Source organism: Phoca vitulina, unplaced genomic scaffold (assembly GCF_004348235.1).
Source record: "Phoca vitulina isolate PV1807 unplaced genomic scaffold, GSC_HSeal_1.0 scaffold46, whole genome shotgun sequence".
NCBI lineage: Eukaryota > Metazoa > Chordata > Mammalia > Carnivora > Phocidae > Phoca > Phoca vitulina.
Window position 1 is genome coordinate 1275583 of NW_022589749.1, and position 22883 is coordinate 1298465.

Genomic DNA, 22883 nt, shown 5'->3' on the forward strand with positions numbered 1-22883 from the left:
TGCATAGTGAGCTCTCAGTAAACATTCACTGAATGAATGTGTAAATGACTTGAGTAGGTGAATGGAGGAGTGAGCTGTTGCTTCAACTAAAAAGGAGTGCCAGTTCAGCTGTCCTCCCTCCCTTCTGGATTATCATGAAGAGATGTGGAGGGCCAGCCTATATGAGTGCTCTGATAATCTGGGAATAGGAGCAAATCAAGTCCATTTGTTTAATCATTAATTCAGCTGGTCCATCAATGAGAGTTAAAATGACTACCTGTTTTATAACTTGGTGAGCATGTAGGTAAGCATAAGACTAAAATGAGAAAAGAGGTAAAATGGCAATGAGTCCATACACATTTTGAGATGATAGGAAGTGCAACCAAGACCACCAGAAAATATATGAGTACTGTTAAGGCTGAAATTCTCTTGCATACCGTTTGCCTTATTTGGGAATGCCTCATCCATCCATCCATCTATCCATCCACCCATCCATTCATCTACCCACCTACCCAGCTATCCATCCATGGCCTATACATAATGTTTAGAAATATGCTATAGCTCCATTGGTGTGAAATGGGGACCGTGTCATCATTCCCTACTTAATTAACCAAGTTATTGTGAGATTAAATGATATTAGCAGGCAATATAATTTCACCCAGCACTGGGCCTATTGCATAACAAAAGCTTAATAAATAGTACGGTGGTTACTATTAGGATCTGAATACCATACCCAAATTCCACAGTTCCAACTCTTTCCCAGCCAGACATCAAACACTCAGCTCCATTTTATTAACCAGAATTTGAGGAAGGCATCTGGAGAGGGAGTGGGTAGAGTCAGGTTGGACCAATGAGGAACAGAGACTGGGAGTTTGAGGCTGGGGTATGAGGTCGAGGGGAGTTTCCACCTGGGAGTATCTTCCTCTAGAATGTTGCCAGAAGTCAGACCCTCCTATATCCTAGTGGATAGGCAGGAAGTAGGAACACAGATAGGAAGCAGGAATACAGTAGTTTAGCCCTCCTCCACTGGGACAGCTGGTTGACCCAGGGCCAGGCTATGCCCGGAGACTTTGGGATCGGATGGGGATATTGATCCGGTTCTGCAGCCAGGTGATATAATCCTCTTGAGACATATGGATGATGTGTTCACGGACAAACTGCAGGGCAAATACAGTAGCAACTTCAGATTTGGTCTGAAAGCTAGACTCCCTTTGCTGCCCCACCTCCAAGATCTTGGAAGATGTGTGATTGAGGCTGGTGGCCACAGGCTGCCTCTAAACATTCAGGCGTTCATAATGCCTTGGAGCATCATGATGGGGATTTTGTTCTCTCAAGAAAAGAACCCCTTTCCAGCTTCCTGGTTCAGCAGACTAATTTTAAGCCTCTTTTTGTTACTGTTGACCCAGAGAAATTTGGGGGGAGCAGAAAAACCCAGCTGTCTGCATTTTTCTTTCTGCCCTAATCCTTAATATCTTTTTTAAAATGTCATTTGTCCTTCAACATTTTTTCATTTGTAGATCTCTTTGAGAATTGATGATAACTATGAGCTCACTTCCAAAAAAGCCTTTTAAGACACAAAATGTGGTTTCGTACATGGTCTAGATTAAGAGACCCCCACATCCTGGTTATCAGGCATTCTTTGATGTTCTCACTGGGAGAGGAGCATGCTAAGTTTTACTAGGTGGGGTGGTGAACTCACCTCAGAGCCTCCATACCGCCTTCCTCTTACCCATTTGGAGATTGCCTCTTCTACAGCCCCGTAAATGGAAGGTGGAAGGTGGACCCCATAACTGGCAAGTGGGGAGTGGAGAGTTGCCCTTGAGTGAGTTTTGGACTAGTCTACCAGTCTTTCCTGAAGGAGCCTCACAGGATGTGGCGAGTGCAGTCTGGACCTGTGAATTTGTCCACAGGGTCATCCCCCTTCCCCTACTCCTGACCTTGCACCACATATATACACCCAGGTCAGCCTGTGGGAGCGCGAGCCTGGCATGAAAACACCCAGAGGACTGAGAATTCCACCATTTGAGTCCCATCTTTATCTTGAGACATTGAAAGCCCTATTAAAATGTACATATACCATCTGGGGCACCTGGGTGGCTCAGTCGGTTAAGCGTCCGACTCTTGAATCTCAGCTTGGGTCTCCATCTCATGCTCGTGCGTTCAAGTCCTGCATTGGGCTTCATGCTGGACATGGAGCCAACTTAAAAAAAATGTACGTAGGCCATCTGATGAAATTAAGAAAGTGACTCTCCCCCAGCCGTTGATACCATTTGATGCCCTAGGAACATCTAGAGTGGGTGGTGATGATAAACTACCATTAAAAACCATTCAGTGGCTTCCCCACAGGCTCAAGGTAAAGACCTAAATCCTTAACCTGACTTTCAGCAGTCTGCACAGACTGACCTCTCCAATCCCTTTGCAATCTAGCCCCTCCTTTCTTGCTTCCTTCTCAACCCATTGACTGCCAATGAGTCCCTCCCATAAGTCAAGTTCTGTTTCAGCTTAAAAGTCACCCTCCCCAGACGCCCTAGTTAAGATAGGTCCCCTCTACATTTACCTTAAATCAGTGCTCTTAAACTTTATTGTGCATAAAAATCACCTGGGACCTCATTTAAATGTAGATTCTGAGTTGGTAGCTACGGTTTGAAGCCTGAGATTCGGCATTTCTAACAAGCACCCACGTGAGGTCTATGCTTGCTGGTCCACGGGCCACATTTAGAGTGCTCTTTATTATGATTGCTAGTTATTTTATTCACTTGTCCATTTATTTATGTCTCTCTAAAGCCTCCAAGTTTCCCCAGGGGGCACCGTTTACCTAGAATATAATGTCCCCTGGAGTTGAACCACCAAGGTCACGTGGTAATCCCTCGCCTGTTTGATGATGAGCTCCGTGAAGGCAGAGACCTTATGTCTTTTTAATTGGGTTTGCAGTACTTAACCAGTGCCTGGACTTTGAGAGATGACTATATAAGGGCACCGGAGGCCTAGTGAGGAGCGGACAGAACACAGTAGTTACCTCGATAGCCACAGCAATGTCCGGAGAGCACAGCTCCCAGATCCTCAGGTCCTGTAGCACCTTCAGGAGGACATGGGGCCGGATCCTGAGGTCCAGGTTTTCCCCAAACTTCTGCAGTTTTGCCAGGATCTTTTTGGCGGGGTGGAAATTCTTCAGATCCTCAGGGAGTTTGGATAGCAGATCAAAGTACCTTCAATTCCCAATCCCAAGAAGAGAGGGCCAATTAGGAAGCTGCTGGGGGGTGGGTCTGGGTATCTCAGGTCCTCCCTCCCCACTCTCTCTTTCTACCACTCGTGTGATGTCTCCAGGGCAGCATTGTCCTTATCTGGGAGAACTGCCTCCATTCCTGAATGTAAAGGGCCCACAGATCGGGCAGATTTGTTTTTTCAGGGGTAGTAAAAGCTGGAGCATGATTTACATCTCATTAAAAAAACAAATTAAGGGCATGCTTTAAAGCATTTGTGGTTTTTCTAATCACGCAGACAGTGTGAAAAGCCACAAGAAAGGAAGGGGCACTGAGATTCTGAAGCTTCTGTTTTGAGAGTTAATCAGGCCAGGAAGGACGCGGACATACCTGTGGAATCTCTGCCAGGATGCAAGGGGCTCTCATGCCCAAGATGGAGGAGGAGGACGAGGAAGGGGAAACTGTGTGTGTATTTTCTATGTCCCTGTTAGTGAGTAAGCTTGGGCCACAGCTTTGTGTGTTTCAGTGGGTTTTGAGAACCTTTCTGAGTGCTGCAACAGAGTCTGAGGGTAGTTTGGTAGTCCATTCTTGAGATGGTAGAAATAAGGTAGATTCCAACCTGGAGGTGGTTCAGGTATGACCAGGGTTTAAGGCAGGGGATGGAACCTCTTTAAAAAAGAAAAAAGGACACGTACTGCATGGAGCACTGGGTGTTATACAAAAACAATGGATCGTGGATCCGCACATCAAAAACTAATGATGTATTGTATGGTGACTAACATAACAAAATAAAATAAAAAAAAATAAAAAATAAATAAAAAAAGGATCCCCCACCCCACCCCCCCCATAGAGATGAATCAATTGTAGAGGAATTTGAAGAAGAAATTGATCATCTAACTTCAGGCTATGTGCACTGCTTTGTATTTTATATTTTGTGGTATATATTTATTCATGTCTCCTTGTAAACTCCCATTCCACATTATTAAAATCATGGAAGGGATTCTGGGTACATTTTTAGATGTTCTCATCTTACTCTTAGATCTTGATTTACTCACCGTGCCATGATAGGGTTCATGGCAGACTCCAATTCTATATTGCAGATGAGCATAGAGACTGGCGTCAGACAGGGGTTTAAATCTTGAGGTTTCCTTGTTTACAAAGTGGGGATTCATATGTAACTTTCAGGATTTTTGTGGGGAATAAAATTGATAATTTAGGAAAATTTCCTAGGGTCATGTCTGCCACCCAGTAATCACTCAATACGTGTTGCTTTTTGTTGTAATTCTTTTATCATCCCCATGCTGGGTCACAGTGTTCCTAGGATATGCCTGCCTTGTTTTATATCCTTAAGGGGTCAAATTATTTGGGGGAATATAGGGATTGCCTCATAGACCTCACAATTTGTAGAAATTTTTAGGTGGTTTGCCTCATCTGCCTCTTGCAAGGGGCTGGCAAATTAGTCCTTATTTGCAAGTCTGAATCAAACAGAAGATAAATATGGAGCATACAGTTGTTGGATTATCTGTGGTTCAGGAACTGAGGGATTCTTGCCTCACTGCCTGTTTGGGATGGGGGGGCGCTGTTGGTGGCCAAGAACAGTCTTGAAGGATAATGGGATCAAATGTAATTGTGTAATAACAGCCCCTTCTTCCTCCCCCCACATCAAGGACCATCTTATCTGGCTCTCAGGATCTTTACCAGTGGTCTGCAATTTCTTCTGCATCTCCTTTTACCATGGAGACTTGACGCCTCATTTTTGCTATATCCTTCTTAAAATTCGAGACAATGACAAAAGAATGGAACTTCTGGAGACCTCTCTCTTCTTGGCGCCTGCATACAGATTATATGAAAAAGATGAAGAAGATCATACCCCCTTCTTTATCCATCCTAGTTGTCCTGTGGGATCTGACTTAAACACTGTTTCCTTCATGAAATCCTTAGCCCTCTCAGATGCTCTTCACTTTACAATGTGGCTCACGCCACAAGATGACACGACTCTCTTCAAGGTCCTGAAATGCGCCTTTCTTGCTAAATCCTGTCACTTTTTTATCAGCCTTCATTCTCTCTCTGCTACTTTTGATTGTACTGACACAGCTTTCTAACTGTAAAATGGAGAGTAATAATGGTTCTGGCTCTTGGAGGTGAGGATTAAATGATACACGGTGTGTGTAAAGTGCTGAGCTTAGTGCCAGATGCACAGTAGGTGTTAGACTCAAGTTGGTTCCTCTCTTCCCCACTCCCCTTATCATTTTGGGCATATGTTCTAGCTCTCTAAGGAGCCTTTACAATATAAACATAACATGTCATTCACCTGTGTACAACTTTCAATGGCTTTCCATTTTACTCGGAATAAAGTCTGTTGAGTAACTTGCCCTCCAAGGCTGTGGATTATTCTACAGCATTTTCCAGCTTGGCATTTTATACTTTGGCTCATGAACAAAGTTCCGAGGTAAAGTTCAACCTCCACAGCTGGGCTTGGAAGACCTTTTATGATCTGGTCTCTATCTATCTCTCTGATTACCATGAAAGCAACTGAAGCCCCAGCCACACCTGACTACTGGCAGTTCCTGGTGCCCTGTGCCCCTTCTGGCCTCCAAGACTTTGCTGTTACTTTCCGCTGGAACTCCCGCCCCTCCTTCCCTCTTCCTATGTGACTCTCTGGGTTTGAATTCCACCTTTACTACCTTTGAGAAGAGACATCTCTGGGCCCACTTTTCTCATCTATAAGATGGGTCCCAGAAGGTGGGGGCAAGTCATCTCCCAATGAGCAGTTGGAACAGCTAACCTGTCCATGCTCAAAGGGTGAGAGACAAAAGGGTCACAATATAACACAGTAATGGAATGGATGAATTTCATTGGGGTGAATGGTCACCGCAGTCAAGGGGTAGCCTGGGAAGGGAGACAGTTATTGGGTTGTCAGAGTAGGAAAGGAAATCTTCCAATAGCCCACCAGTACTCTTAAAACCAAGTTCCAGGTCTCAAGTGTGACATTCCACGGCTGTGCATAATGCAGCTCTCACCCCCTCCTTCTCCCTTCTCTTTAAATTTTCCATGTCCCTTAATGCCTTGGGGGCTTTGTATGTCCTTTTCCTGCTGCCTGAAATGTCCTTCCACCTTCTTACCACATCACCAGCTCCTCCTCATCTGTCAGGGCTCAGCCTAAAGTCACCGTAGAGAAGTCCTCCTGGATTACCCAACCTAAATTAGGTCCTCATGGTTGCTTTCTCTAATAGCACCCTGTTCTCTTCCTGTATAGCAATGACTATAATTTGTGCCTATATATTTATCGACTCAGTTATTTGTTTCTGCCCATATTTTCCAGGAGACTATAAACTCTCCGAGGGCAGGAAATAGTCCTTATTCCCTGCTAAGCCCCAGCACCTGACATCAGTGGGCACATACTGGGTACTAGATGAATGTCCTTTGGATGAATGGATGTTTGTGTGCCCTTACTTCATGAGGATTTCCATCTTGTCTTGAAGACAGAAGCCAGCCTCCTGGGCCACGCTGTAAAACTTGGCCCTCATGGAGCTGCACACACCAGTCTTGCAGTGGATGATGTCACGGTTGGTGCGGCTGTCGACACAGATACAAAGGGCTTAGGGGATGGAGTCCCAGGATCAGACCCATGAGGCTGGACTCCCTGGGCCCCAAGGTGCCCTGCTATGGAGATTCTCTGTACACCCTGATTCTCTACCCTCACCTGGATCTGCCCTTCGCATTCCCCTGGATGTAGGAAGGACAGATCTTCCCAACAACATCAGGTTGGTGGTTCAGGCTTTATTAAATAAGCCCACAGAGAGACATCCGGTCACTTGAGCCCGGCAAATGTTAAGGACTGTGAGATGAAAATGGAATTTGGAGCTGGGAGACTCAGGTTCGGACTCCAGCACCACCATTTCTTAGCTGTGTGGCCTCAGGCAAGACATCTCACCTGGCCAGGTCTCAGTTTGCTCCTCCGTAGAATGGGATAATGCTCCCGCCTCATAGGATTGGTTTTGGGGAATAAGCAAGATAATATAGAATGTTTCACCCAGCGTCTGGCACAGGGGAGGAATTTATTGCCATTGTCTGCATTGGCATCTTGGCTGTGAGCCCCTTGCCCTGGGCATCCCTTGTCTTTAAGCAGTGTGTATGACTTCAGGGAGTCTGGTATGCACTGAGTTATTTCCATACCCCTGGGGAGACAGACCGTGTGGTTGCCACAGTGCCTTTGCCCAGCATGTTCTGTTGCCCATCTGGCGTACCTTTTAGACTTCTTCTGGATGACTTGGGTGTGGCTTTCTCCACTTGAACTGCTGGATCGGTCACTGAAACACAAAGGGATGGTTTCAGGTTGTGTGGAGCCTGCTTTTCGCAAAAAGGGTGTCTTCGGGGCTCCCATGACACCTGCTAGCCTCCAGGATTCAGGGAAGGGAGGTGGCGCTAATCAAGGGACCAGTCATAGGACTGAGTGTATATTTTTCCCACCTCTTGGTCCTTGCTTCTACCCATATCCCCTGCCTGGAGGATCCTTCTTGTTTCTTCTCCACCTGCTCAAATCCAACACTGTTTCATGGTCTACAACAAGTTCTGCCTACTCTGACTCTTCTAGTCTGATTTTGACCTTCTGTCTCTGTGTATTGTCAGAGTGATGTATCTTCTGGATCCCAGTTTCATTTGTACAAAATTGATCTTTCCCTCTGGAGGACAAGTTCACTTGGGTCCCTTCCATTCTCCTCTCTATACCAATTAACATGTAACCTCCCGGGCTGAGTGCAGTGAAGGGATGGTCAAGTCTTTCTAGTCATGATGTTGATGTTCCCAACCCCAGACTGCTTCTTCATTCAAGGATTCTCTTCTCTGAACTGGACCCTGAGCTGACCACTCACTTCGCTTTACTTTGGAGGCAGACAGAGCTGACTCCAGAGCCCAACCCCAGCACCAACACCTCCCAGTCTTTGGGCAAGCACCTCAGCTCTGGATCGTCAGTCTCCTCATCTGTGATCAGTCAACTCTTCATGACATTGAACCCTTTCTAGGTGTGGGCTTGATTGAATTTCTTGAGTGGCCACTCCCTCCTGACTTGGATGGTCGGAGTTCCTAGAAGGGGGTGAAGCCCCTTTGCTCATGCTCATCCCTCCCGAGTGCCTTCTCCCGGGTCCTTCAGCACCAGTGTCTCACACCTTCTCTCTTGCTCTGTCTCTCTTTTTACCAAATGCTTGGAAAACTTACTTGACTGTCTTCTCTGTCTGATTCTAGAGGATGAGCCTGTTTTTCTTATCCTTGTGATGTGCAGCTGACCCTTCCCTACCGCCCCTGTAGCACCTGGAACTTCCTTTGGTAGGCTGGCCACTTCCCAGAGCCCTCTCCATAAGAAAGGTCCTGACCCTTTGCTGCTTTTCCCAGAGGCTCAAGGGACTGGATGTAGACGTCTTAGCTCTGGCAGGTGATGGCTGGAGCCCTTATCCCATCTCGCTGGCATGTAGGGCCCCAGGAATAGTACCCAGAGGTCCTTGTGTTTGGATTCCAACCAGCGGCCCCAACCCATGCAGATGAATTCTTTGGGAGACTGTGTTGGCTTTGACCTCCCTCCTGTAGACGGCTCTCTTCTTTTCTAGCACTGACAGTGTGACTCAGGGAGGAGGTGGGGGATGAGGGAAGTAGTGGTATTAGCTGTGATAAAAGAACAAACAGAAATAAACAACAAAGGACCCTTTGCCCAGTTCTGTCTTCCTTTTCCTTGGCTCTCCCTGAGTTTCAGCCATACTGATTTCTGCTCAGTGCCTCAAAGCTTCCTCCTGTCTCAGGCCCTTTGCACAGGCTGTTCCTTTTGCTTGGAACACTATTCCCACCTATCCCCACCTATCCCCACCATAGCTAGCTAAATCTTCTTTTCTTCAGGTCTCAGCTTAAATGTCAAACTCAGTCTTAGGCCCCTAGTGCTCACCTTTCACCCAGTCCTCCTTACTTTTCCTTCAGTACACTTTCCATAGTCATGATTATATGGCTCACTCTGTGGGATTATTTAATAAATTCATGGCTCTCCCATTAGACCAGTGATTCTTTTTTTTTTTTTTTTTTAGATTTTATTTATTTATTTGACAGAGAGACACAGTGAGAGAGGGAACACAAGCAGGGGGAGTGGGAAGAGGGAGAAGCAGGCTTCCCGCGGAGCAGGGAGCCCAATGCGGGGCTCGATCCCAGGACCCTGGGATCATGACCTGAGCAGAAGGCAGATGCTTAACGACTGAGCCACCCAGGCGCTTCTAGACCACCCAGGCACCTCTAGGCACCTCTAACGGGCAGGATTCAAGGCATCCATGAATGCAGATGGAAAAAAGGTTATGTCTTTATTTCAACTAACCTTTAGCAGAAATGGAAATTGGATGTACTTGCACAACATGTTGCAATTGTGGCAGATACTTTGAAAGATCATTTACACTCAATACTAATCTAAAATTACGGTAGTTATTAGATCTGCTGCTAAGTCTTGTTATATAGCTCATTGTGAAAGAAGCCCATAGATGACTATATCCCAAATTTGGTTGTAATATCATAATCTATAGTACTCTAGATTTCGTTGCAAACCTTTGTGATTTACAGTATGCATTTAAAAGCATTTTTCTGAAAGGGCCCATAGCACACAAAAAAGCTATGACCCCACCCGGTCCAGATAGTGGTATCTGTGAGGGCAGACTACATATGTCCTATTTGCTGTTGAATCCCTCCAAACCTAGCACAGTTCCTGGCACAGGGGGGTACTGAAGAGTATAGTCAAGATGAGTAAATGAAATATGGGTGGACCTCCTTTTGCTCATTAAAGGCCACCCAAGTAAAGAGGGAAAGGGCAGTCGTGTAGGGGACTCCATACCCTCCCTGCTTCATATCTCTCCATGACTGGAGAATTTTAACTTTATACCATTTGAGTGGGGGGAGAGACACCTAGATACTCACCCCCCAGCCCTAGAAATTAAGGAGCTTATTTCTAGTGAAGAAGGAAAAAGTCCCCCCTCCCTGCCCCACTTCCCATGGGCTGCTGAGGGGCATCTCTGTATCTCCTTGTAACTGCGGGGTGCCATCCTACCTTGATTTGCGGGTGGTCTGCATGTCTTTATAGGCAGAATCACTCTTGTTTTGTCTGAGCATTGACAAGATACTGCAAAGCAAGATGAGTCTCTTAATAAGGCACAGAACATACGGTGCCCCTGAGGCAGGAAGTATCTGTGGGAGGGTGGAGAATTCTCTTTCTAGAGCTGGGATCTTTAGACTTTACCGGGCACAGGAATCACCTGGAGAGAGATTGCTACTAATACAGATTCCTGGGCCATACTCCCAGGGATTGAGATACATCAGGCCTGGAGTGAGGCCCCAGAAGCTGCATTTAAAACCACACACACACACACACACACACACACACACACACACCCCTGATACATGTGTGCAGAGAGCCTATTTTGAGACCTTAGAATTTCTCAGCACCCTGTGAAATTGTGCCCACTTGAAGTGCTTGTTAAAAAATACAGTTTCCTCTGGAGGTTCTGATTCAGTGGGTCTGGGATGAAGACTACAAATTTGTATTTCTAACAAGCATCCCAGCTAATTCTGATCCTCAGAGACATTTAGAAAATACTGGTAGAAGATTTTAAGAAAAGGTCATCTTCCTAGGTGATGTTATGGTCTGAATGTTTGCGCCCCCCCCCACGCCCCCACAATTCATATGTTGAAATCCTAATCCCCAAGGTGAGGGTATTAGAAGGTGGCGGCCTTTGGGAGGTGATCAGCTCATGAGGTCAGAACCCTCATCATTAGGATTAGTGCCTTTATAAAAGAAACTCTAGGGAACTCCCTTCCTCCATGTAATGTTATAGTGAGAAGACAATCATCTATGGGGACGGCCCTCTCCAGACACCGAATCTGCTGGAACCTTGATTTAGGACTTCCCAGCCTCCAGAACAGTGAGAAATAAGTATCTGTTGTCTATAAACCACCCAGTCCGGGGTATTTTTGTTACAGCAGCCCGAAGAGACTAAGACGACCAGAGGGCAGTCTGGCCTTGAGGCTGGGGCTGCTCCAGTTGATTTCTAGGGGTTCTGAAAAACCCCAGATTTCTAAGTCAGCCCCGAGGGGAACAGATGTGGGGCCTAAATTGAAAAAGGAATCCAGATTCTAAAGTGAGGAGGGCAAAAGAAAATGTGCCGCTTTTCCTCAGTGTCTGTCGGCCGCTCTACGGAGAAGCCTACCATATCTGCTGCCTCAGGGAGAGATTAGGGAGATTTTTCTCCCAGAGAAATTGAGGAGGATGGGAAATTTCCACAGGTTCTCGCTCTGTCACCATGGTTATTGTATCACTGAAGTGAATGCAGAGGCCATGCGATGAGTTTTGTGTTCTCGTGGGGTTTTGTCTTTTGAGGACCTTCTGCAAGTCACTCATTGCCCTTCTCCATCCATGTGGTGGGGCATTGGCATCGGGTAGTTGTTAATAAACCTGTGTCAGCAACATGCTGTGAAGATTGGGTGCAATGCTATGTGTGAAATATGAGTACCACGACCGCCATGTATCGGTGCTTGTAATACGTTAGGTCCATGCTAATATGTTAAATGCATTATTTCACCTAAATTCTTAAAATGACTCATTGAAATAGGTATTGTTCCCACAACAATAATAATGCTTTACGGAGATAATATTATTGCTAATAAGCCTCATTTTACAGAATTGGAATCAGGCTCAGAGAGGTGAGGCAACTTGCTCAACGTCACACAGCAGTTGAATGACGGGGGTGGAGGTCCATCCACCCTCGCCTACTTGGTTCCAAGGCCAGTGCTTTGAGGCCGCACAGTCTCATTTTATAGACGAGAAAACTGAGGTTTAGAGAAAGGCTAAGTCGGCCTGTTCTAGCTTTCGGATGTGTGTCAGTCTGACTCCAACGCTGGTGCTTGTGCCGTGGGTTCTTACAAAGGAGGGAGACTCATGGAGCTGATGCTTCATCCTTAGCATCGGTCTCTGACGCTGGTAAACCAGGAAGAGCACCCAGGGCCTGGAGGGCCAACACTGTCTCAGGATGCCTCCACGTGCCACCCTCCGAGCCCCTGATGCAAGTCAAGGCAGCAGCAGAACAAATTTGTCATTAGCAAGCAGCGGCGGGTGTGATGCATGTGCAGGGGCTCAGTGAACTGTAATTATGGTAATAACAATAACCAATAAGTCAGAGCCGGCATCCCAGTAGGCTGAAAGCGATGAAGAACCTCTTCCAGTGCATCATTTATTTTCACGAAGTAATTTGCTTACTCGGAGGGATCTGTACTTGGGAAGGAAACTCCAGCTCTATAGAGCCTGTGTGGTCTCTGAGGCTGTTCGAGGTCAGAAGTCCTGTGGACAAGGCTTCCCGCCCGAAGGAGGACACTTTCAGGTTCAAGTCTGACGCCATGAGCCGGTCACCTTGGTCGCCGGCTTGACACTTCTGAGGATCTTTATTGTTCTTAGGAAGGAAACCAGAATCCTTGAGGTGGCCTCCAAGGTCCCCGGACAGACGTATGCCTCTCTTCGTCCCATTCTGGCTGCATTTTGGTTCCTTGAAGGTGCCATGGTCCCCCCTGAGTATGTTTGCATAGGCGCTGCCTGAAATGTGCACCTGTCGCTAGTGTTGGCTGGGGAGCTCTTTTTTTCGCCTCATCCACCATCTCTTATAGTCTCTTCCTTGGAGGAAACTTCTCTGATTCCCATCCCCATCCCAGACTAAATGAGATTCCCCTATTATTCAGCCTTTTAGGTCTGAGCTTTCCTTTTATAATGCTTCCTGCAATAATTAGCACCTAGGACATACACATTCATAGCTATTCAGTAAAAGAGCGGACAAATAACCTTACAATTCCTGGGAAGCAGTGCAGCATAGTGGTTAAGAGGATGCTTTTTGGAATTAGAGGGATCTGCGTTCAAGTTGTGCCTTTACCGTTCATTAGCTGGATGACCTTGAACAAATTACTTAGCCTCTCTGAGCCTCATTTTCTCATTTGTAAAATAAAGATCATGGTATCTTCCTCAGAGGGTTGTTGAAAGAACCCAGGGAGGTGATACACATGAACAAAGTACATGGCTCAGTACACAGAGAAAATGCTCAATAATTTGGAACTGCTATGGCTAATGTTATCACTATTACTCTGACATCCTTTATTTGCCCTAGGGGTCAAGAGAACGTACCTGGGTGCTTTTCTTTGCATCCCATTTTCCAACATGACTGTCCTTCGGGCATCTTCCCGAACCATCTCCAGCAGCTTCTGCAAATCTGATGGGAACATGAGAGGTCATTGTCTAGAGGGCAGGCGGGGCTGATATCCCCTCTGCTTCTGTGTGTGGTGAGCTGGAAGGGGATCAATCAGGGTGTAGGCAGCCCATAATGTTGGGCAGGTTGTACACCAGATGTCACCGACCCGCTTAAAACCAATGACTTGTCATTTTCCCTTTGGAGAACACTTACATTCCTCCATGTGGCATCTGAGGCTTTGCAGGATCTGGCTGCTTGTTTTCTCTCCTGTCTCATCTCACTTCCCTCCCCGACCTTACACTCTGGTGTAGCCGGAGAGGACAGTTTCCAATTCTGAGAAAAAATCATCTTGTTCGGGAAACCCTTCCTCATCCCATGGACCTGAAGTTCCAACCTGGTGATCCACAGGCTGAATCTAGTTCACACATTTTTTGTTTGATTTGACGTAGATGCTAACCTTTTAAAACTGGAAGGTTTCCTGTAAAAATCCAGACTTTCTGCTTTCCCGGAAAAGACTCTGAGGTGGGGCTCATTCTTGCTGCACGCAGATGGTGGCCTTTGGGCAGGCGCGCATGCTCCAGCCCCCTGCCCCCCAGCACTCTCGCCACTCCTCCTTGCACTGGGTGACTTCTCCTTGCATACTTAATGTTGTTGCTTTTTACATAGTGCAGAAATACATCTTTGTGCCTGACTGTTATGGGTCGGAGTGTGTCTTCCCAAAAGATATGTGGATGTCCTAATCCCCCTCTATTTCAAAACGTGAATTATTCACATTCTTGTTTGGAAATGGAGACGTTGCAGATGTGGTTATTAAGTTAAGAGGAGGTCATATAGCTGTGGAGTGGGGCCTTAATCCAATACAACTGGTGTCCTTATAACACGAGGGGACAGACAGGGAGAGGATGACCTGTGATGACAGAGGCAGATGGATTGACGATGCATCTAGAGCCAAGTGCTGAGGGTTGCCAGTTACTACCAGAAGCTAGAAGAGGCGAGGAAGGATTCCCCACTCCAGGCTCCAGAGGAAGCACAGCCCTGCAACACCTTGATTTTGGATTCCAGCCTCAAAAACTGTGTGAGACAATCAATCCCTGTTGTTTTCAGCCTCCCAGTTCCTGGAACTTCATTACGGCAGCCCCAGGAAGCTAATACACTGACTCGAAAGTTGGAAAATGAAATATACTTAGAGTAAGCTGTATGCTTCAAGGAAAGTGGGCCAGTGGAAGTCCTACATGTTTTATGTGGATACAGATTTGCAAGTACTTGGCACTGTGCTTGTCATAGAGCAGTCCCAGTAAACATTTGCTGAATACATAAGTGAATGGCTAAGGAGAAAACAAAAAGAGGGAAGGATGTGGGATAACTTGAGCTAGATTTGGGGTATCAGTGAAGGAGGACAGTGCCAGTGGGGCTTTGCACCCTTTAGTAGGGGCCTGTCATCAACACAGGTGCAGGTCTTAAAAGCCATACCTGCAGGAGTGAAGCCCAGGGCTTCCCACTGCCATTTGTATCCAGCCTTGTTTATGAATGCAGTCACTGGGTGCTAGGGCAAGGGCGCTCCCCCTTAATGATCTTGGAACCATCTCGGCTGTGATGAACACCAACATTCAGCCATTTTCCACTCCACCTTCCTCATTCCCAAGTAATGTATCTTCCTGGTAATTTGTGGGCATGATTCCAGTTGACCTGAATCCGATCTTCATTGTTGTCTCATCATGCCCACCTCCCCTGCTGTGGTACATCCCAGGATCCTTGCGGAGTGTCTAGAAGCTTATTAGTAAAGGGGCTGTGGCTGGTTCCTCCACTTTCTTCCCATCTCCTGGGAACCAAGGAGCAACATCTGACTGCTCCCCCACTCCTTCCCCCACCCATATGCAAACCAGCCAGGGGGCGGGTGGATACCAGCAAATGACCCTGGTGACCTGGCACGTTGGGCAGCTCTCCTAGAGAATCATGAGGAAGGCTCCACACTCACTTAATGCACCAAAGATTTTTTTTTCCTGTTTGCCAATAACACCATAATAATATGGTGTCCAGCAATATCAAGCTCCATCCATTATGTAGCTGAGGCTGGATACCTATGAACTCAAATAAAGCCTGGGGACTCCAGAGGTCTACATCTACTCCTCAAGGCTACTTGGGAGCAGACATTTGTTTGCAAGGGGTGCAGATGTCATAAAATTGGGTTTCCGTGAGGAATAGGGCCCTGTAATGGGGGCCCACACTCAGAGGAACCTGCTTGGTCCTCAGTTCCCAGAGCTAGGGGGATGACATTATCCATTGTTTACAGATGATGGCATCCTGTGTTTTCAAATGCCAGATCATACACTGAAGGAAAAAATTCTGACTTCCCTCCTCCATCTCCCATCCACAGCCTGTCCACAAATCTCACTCTTGAGTGACCAAACTCGTTTCTTCCTCTTTGGGGGAAAACAGAGAAGGTCTTTTTGTTGTATGGGGTTGTGTTGTGGAGTGAACGTTAGCCGCCATAGGATCCATCTTTCTGAGTTGCTATTTAAATGAGTTTCTCCTCTAACAGTTCCAAGACTGGGAGCTTCAAGACTGGCAGGAAGAACGGCCTGGGCTTTGGTTTCTTGTGAATGCCCTTGCCATTGATTTGGGGAGGGGCTCAGTCCACAGAGAGGCCATAACCTGCTGTCCCCAGTGATTTGCCTCCACAAAGACTTCATTATGCAGCCAGCCTGGAAATTAGACCTTGGTCAAATGGTGTGTCTCTCAGAATAGGATTCATGAATTCAGAATAAATTTGAGGAGGTTTTAGAAGGCAGTGAAAGTCTGGGAAATTAATCTACTTTTGTCAAGGCTATGACAAATGGGAGGGAGGTTAAGGTATAAGTAGAGGGGAAGGATGAAGAGTTGGACGTAGGAAGACTTTCTCTCTGGAACGTGGGTCTCTGGTGGAAATGCTTCTCCCAGTCATTGTTGTGCACCCACTGCGTGCAGGGCTGAGGGTGAATAAGACGCCATTGTTCCACACCAGCAGTGAGCTCACGTTCCTCTCCCCTGTCTTCCTTAGTAATAGAAATATGTGCACGAGTGTGTGTGTGTATGTGTGTGCATCTCTGCGTGTGTGTGTTCTTTTGTGTGTGTGTGAGGGTAAGCATTTACTAGACCAGTTGTCCAACATCTTTGCAGCCAGATGTGCCCCTGGGATGAAATTCTGAACAATGAGAGTTTAGTAGAAATGTTTTATGGGGCTTCTGAGAAGCCTGCTTCCACTCAGCGGGGAGTGAGCACTTTTCCCCGTCACCTACTTCCTTCTGCTTCCAGCCTAGCATGTGGCTGAGATGGTTGGCATTCCAGCCATTTTGATCATAAAATGATGCTGAGCATGGTGGCGAAGAAAGACAGAAGGAAGCAGGGCTCCTGATGACCTTTGGGAGCCATACCAGCCATGAACTGGCCTTCTTTAATCTGTAAGAAAAATAAACTTTTATCTGTTTTAAGCCACCAATTTTCAGATTTTTGTATCCAGCCCAAAGGACTTCCTACCTGATACAGTGAGATACAGTTGTGAGTTAAAATTTGCGTGCTCAATAAAAGCAAATACAAAGTACTAAGAGAATTGAGAGGAGGGAACCCAGGAGCATCAGGGAAGACTTCACAGTGGAGGGAATATTTGAGCTGGGTCTTTAAGGTTGAGTAGGAGTCCACCAAACTAAAGGGTCACAGGTGAAAGGGCATTGCAGACAGGATGACATGAAAGAATGTGCGTTGTTTAAGAAGAGGAAAGCATTTTGGTGAGGTGAGGTTGGAGTGCCTGATGTAAGGTTTGAAATGGTAAGAGCTGAGCCTATTATAACAGCCTGGGACAAGATCAGATGCAACGTCTTAGAGGCAAAGGGGAATCTTGAAAGATGTTAAGCTGGGGAGCACTATATCAGATTTTTAAAAAAGATTTTATGTATTTATATACTTATGTATTTATTTATTTGGGGGGGGAGGGCCAGAGGGAGATGGAGAGACAGAATCCCAAGCAGACTCCCTGCTGAGCACGGAGCCCAACAAGGGGCTCCATCTCACGAACCTGAGATCATGACCTGAGCTGAAATCAAGAGTCGGATGCTTAACTAATTGAGCCACCCAGGTGTCCCCCCCTACTTTTTTTAAGAGATGGGGGGAAGGCACAGAAGGAGAGGGAGAGAGAGAATCTTAAGCAGGCTCCATGCCCAGTGCAGAGCCCAATGCGGGGCTCGATCTCACAACCCTGAGATCACGACCTGAGCCGAAATCAAGAGTCAGATGCTTAATTGACTGAGCCACCCTGGTGCTCCTATATCAGATTTTTAATTCAGAAAGTTCCTTCTGGCTCAACATGGAGAAAAATCCATGGGGAAGTGAGGGCAAGACAGGAAGCAGGGAGATTAGGAGGCTGTTGCTGTCATGTGGGTGAGAAGAAATGAGAATGTGGATGGGGGGGGAAGGGAAGTGTTCCAAACTCAGGTACCTACAGGGGTCAGGTACCAGATGAGTGACATGAGGTAGTGTAAGAAAAATCAAGTTTCTCTCTTGGTCTTTCATTTCCCACTTTTTCTAGAGACTTGGGTAAAGCATAGAGATTAAGCGTGACATAAGGGCCAGATTGCCTGGGTTCAAATTTTGACCTCATCTCTTACTAGATGTGTGACGTTGGGCAAATAATGTAATCTCTCTGTGCCCCAATTTTCTCATCTACAAAATCGGCATAAAACTGTTGTGAGGATTCATTGAATTTATATGCAAATATATATATTTATGTATATATATATGTGAATTTATATATATATATATATATATATATATATAGTACGTTTATATTAGAAGCTAGAATAGTGCCTGATACATAAAAGTCTTCTTAAGCATTAACTATTGTACTATCATCATCATGATCATTATCATCCTTATTCTGAGGAAAACAGTAGGGCAAATGAGACAATAAATGGCCATGCACTTGGCCAATTGGGAGCAATGACTGGGGGTAATAGGGGCTGGTGGGGACTGGGGAAGACTAGCCAGCACATGTCCTACCTAAGAGGAGCAGCTCCAGTTGAATGTTGTGCAGGCTTGTGGGTTCACTCTTGTCACAGTGTTGTTGTTGTTGTTGTTGTTCTAATCAAAATTTTTATGTAAAATCTCTCAAATCTTAAAATATTCCCACTTTTTTTTTTTTAAACAAAGCCTTGTGTATGAAACGAAACATAAGTGTCGGGACCTAGCCTACGTGCCCCAGTTTTCTAAGATGAAGTAATGGAAGTGAAGAGAGAAGGCTCAAAAGAGTTTTAGGAGATAGGACTGATGGGAACAATCAGCTGGTTAGATGTGGGAGGGAGACAGCCATTGGGGACGGGTCTGCGGTGTCTCGGGTGCTTGGAGAGATGGCACCGTTCACCCCTCTGCTCATCACAGCTTCCTTCCCCCTCTGCTCCCTCCTTCCTTCCGCATTCTCGAGCCTGTTCTTGAAGCTGGGGACACTTCTTACTTGCAGGGCTTTTGGGGTTAAAAGACACACAGCATGATGTGACACTAATAACAGACACCTTTGAAAAGAAAACCAGATCCTGTTACTCCTATACCGAAAGCCTTCCGGAGAGACTTCCTGTTGCACTCGGAATCACTGTGAAGTCCTTACCTTACCCTACAAAGGCAAGGCCCGCTCCGACTCCTGCCTCCCTCCCCAGCTTCATATCCTCAGATCTCAGCCTAAATGTCAGAGCTGAGAGAGGCGTTTCTTGACCACTCTGGCTAAACTAGCCCCATTCCCACCACCAGTCTCTCTCTGGCCCACGTCTTGTTTTATGATCTTCTGATCACATATTACCTGCCACCGCCCTGCTATTTGTAGCTTTCTTGTTTGTGGTCTGCTTCTTCCTTCTAAAATGTAAGCTTGGGGAGGGCAGGAACTGTAATTCTCAGTTCCAGGCACTCAGTAGCTGATCAGGAGACACGTGTTGAAATGAAAGAAGGTTCAATATATCCGTAAGAGTCACACGTCTACGGATGGTTGATCTTAGTTCCTCTCTGAGATAATCTGTTCAGCAAACAGCTTTTCATGGTTGCCTGTTAACAAGGGTGGGATTTTTTCCCCATTGGTAGTCATTGCTCGGAGTCCTGACCACTTACTGGATTTTTGTCCTTTTGCCCATTTTTGGTTTTGATGATTAGGGTCTCAATCAGGCTTTCTGTCTACCTTCGCCTCTCGTTCAACCTCCTCGAATCTATACCACACCCCGTCCTTTTCAGCTCAGCCCAGTTGCGATGGGCATTCTAGATGGTGAGAAAGAGCACTGGCTGAGAAGGCAGGCCTCAGCTTGGGTGCAACTGAGGGGACACAGGAGATGTGGCAGGAGGAGGTCCCAGGCACCAGAGGCAATAATTTTGCACTGGCCAGCCTCTTTTATGTTCCTTTCTTTTTCTCCCTTCTACCTACTCTTTCTGCATAAATCCCTTCTTTTCCTCTCTCCTTCTATTATACCTGCTCAGGCCAGAAAAATCTGAGAATAATTTTTTTTTACATGACTTACGGAATCTAGCTACGATTATTATTATTTTTTTAAAGATGTATTTATTTGAGAGAGAGAGAGAGCATGAGAGAGAGCGAGCACTAGCAGGGGGTAAGGGCAGAGGGAGAGGGAGAAGCAGACTCCCTGTGCTGAGCAGGGAACCCCATGTGGGGCTTGACCCCAGGACCTTGGGATCATGACCTGAGCAGAAGGCAAATGCTTAATGGACTGAGCCACCCAGGCACCCCCTAGTTATAATTCTGTCTGCGGAAGTCTATAGGCTCCTACTAAAACACCATGAAAAACTGTGCATATATGTGTGTATAAATTGTCTTCTGGGGAGAGGACCAATATCTTTTAACGGATTTTCTGAAGAACCTGTGTCCCACAAATTGTGAACCACTGAAAAAGCTTGTTTCAGACCAGGGGTTCGGGGGTGGGAGTGGGGGGTGGTGTCACAGAGTGATGAAACTTCCATATATAAAATACTAGGAAAAGACAAATCCCTAGAGACAGGAAGTAGATTTACCATTGCCTGGGGTCAGGGGGTGGCAAAAGAGAGGGACTGCCAATGGATACGAGGTTTTCATTTGGCTTGATTGAAATGTCCTAAAATTAGATTGTGGTGAGAGTTACACAACTCTGCAAATTGACTAACAGTCATTGAATTGTACCCTTAAAAAGAGTGAATTTTATGGTATGCAAATTACACTTCCATAAAGTTGTTTTAAAAAGTCAATACCGAATTTCAAAAACTTAGTATGAAAAAGACATGAAATACCTCATTAATAATTTTGTATTGATTACATGTTGAAATGACAATATTTTATATAAGTTGGGCTGAATAAAATATATTATTAAAATTTTAAAGAGAGCAATTGATCACCATGAGCTGTCTCTCACAGAGAAATTGCTCAGAATAATCCCAAGTTATAGAGTATATTTCCAATCTTCACTGGGGCAAAGGAAAAGGGACCGAAGAAATTGAGCAGGGCTAGGGGACCCCTGTGTCTCCTTTAACTGAGGGGGGGTGGAGGTCGAGCAGGAGGGGTTCTTGATGTCTGGCTTCGAGGCAAAGAGCAAGGCGGATTGGTCAGCTCTCAGGTAGGACTTACTGATATGGAGAGGTTCTTCCTCAGGCTTGGTTGAAGATGATTCATTGTCCTCAATGTCCTTGCTGCCTGTCCCCTGGGTGATCACACTCGGGGGCTCATCTGAGCCGGGGTTCACGGAGACCATGCTGCTCTGGGGGGATGATCCTCCGCTGGTCCGAGACAGACTGAGTGTGGAGCCTCGCCGGCTTGGTTTGCGGCTGGTGACGCGGAGTACAGGAATTTTGAATTTCTTGGTCTGAAGGAAAAAGAGAAGAAAGAGGAATCTCAGAGAGAAGGGAGGGAGGACAGAATGATGGAAGGAAGGAGAGAAGGAGGAAAGAGGGTGAATAGAAGGGAAAGAGAGAGGAAGGGAGAGAGAAGAAAAAAGGGAGGAGGGAAGAAAGGAGGGAAGGAAGGAAAGTAAGAAAGAAAAAAAAAAGTGAAAACCTGGCTCTGAATGTGAATTTCTTTTGGCCCTTCCCAAACACCATGACACATATCCTGGGTCTGGGGTGACCTTCTGTCACAAATCAAGATAATTTGAAGTGTGTATTATCTGAAGCAAACATGATGGGACTAATTCTATTCAGTGAGCACCATGGTTGCCCAAGTAGTCACCACAGGAGCCCAAACACATATGCCAGTGACGTTACCAGGGACCAGAGGAGTTTTGGACTTTTGTAATGATCATCAGAGTTGATTTTTTGAACTGTGGGGGGATGGGTCTCATGTCTTTAGCTACCTCTTGGTTTGACCCCAAATTGCCTGGATTAACTTGTTCACCACGTTGACACCAGGCCCTCAAAGAATGAAGATTTGTGTTTACCGGGGGTCTTCTGAAGTGTACAAGATGGAGAACATTCTAGACCTGACATTTAGGGAAGCAGATGTGTCTGATAGAATAGCATTCTTTGGGGGCAGGGAGAGGAGCCATGGTTGTGGTGGATGGAAGGGTCTAGATGACAAGTCCTAGAAGGTAGTAAGGGGTAGGGAGAGAAAGTCTTGTAAGGAGAATGTGGACTTTTGGGAGGAAAGGAGTCAGAGAGGATGGGTGTGTGTGTGTGTGTGTGTTTGTGTGTGTGTGTGTGTGTTCACACCACCCTCTTGCATGATTGATATCACTTCAGAATGTACTGTGCCAGGTCATGCCTTCATTTAACTCATGATCCAAGTCTTCTAGAGGGTTCTAATATGCCCAAGGTCACATAGCTAGCAAGTGGCAGAGCCAGGATTCCAGTCCAGGTCAGGCTAACACCAACGCTAATTATTATGCCTTGCTTAAAAATACATTCAGCAAGGCCCTTTTCAGGGGCATTGAAAATGCCCTTGATCCCATGCTGCTGATTCTTTTAAAATGCCAGGTTTACAGTGGGGCCGAGTAGGTCCTCAGCTGCTCCAGAGTAAGAGTTCAGTGGTGCCCTGGGCTGTGGTTTACACTCAGTTAACAGAAACGATTCTATCTGAGGACATTTAAAAGGAAAGCGCTTGCAGAGCAGACTGAGGTCACCTTTCAATCATAGTGTTTTGATACCCTCGGAAGGCAGATAGGGAGAAGAGGCAGCACCAGAGGCCACACCAACATCTCATAAGTATCTAACAGGGTGGAGAGAATTGTCTCCGGCAGGATTCCATCATGGAGTCCACTGCGTGTGGCCAGAAGTAGGGTTTTTTTTGTTTGTTTTAAAAATATTTTTATTTTTTATTTTATTTGTGTGCATGCACGCGAGAGTGAGCACAAGCAGGGAGAGGGGCAGAGGGAGAGAGACAAGTAGACTCCCTGCTGAGCTCAAGGTGGGGCTCGATCCCAGGACCCTGAGATCATGACCTGAGCCCAAGTCAGATGCTTAACCAACCGAGCCACCCAGGCGC

The 22883-nt window shown here is 46.2% G+C and overlaps 1 protein-coding gene across 1 annotated transcript in view; it reads right to left on the reverse strand.

Annotated features, from left to right (window-relative positions):
* Positions 1-1034: 1034 nt before the first annotated feature.
* The window catches only part of CCDC60 (coiled-coil domain containing 60), a 150856-nt gene continuing 129007 nt past the window's right edge, over positions 1035-22883 (reverse strand). The window contains exons 7-14 of the mRNA XM_032431271.1: positions 21036-21270; positions 13357-13441; positions 10246-10317; positions 7427-7489; positions 6633-6755; positions 4878-5009; positions 2996-3185; positions 1035-1136 (exon numbers count right to left, since the gene is read on the reverse strand). Coding sequence (XP_032287162.1) covers positions 1035-1136; positions 2996-3185; positions 4878-5009; positions 6633-6755; positions 7427-7489; positions 10246-10317; positions 13357-13441; positions 21036-21270 — 1002 coding nt within the window. The remainder of the gene's footprint in view (positions 1137-2995; positions 3186-4877; positions 5010-6632; positions 6756-7426; positions 7490-10245; positions 10318-13356; positions 13442-21035; positions 21271-22883) is intronic.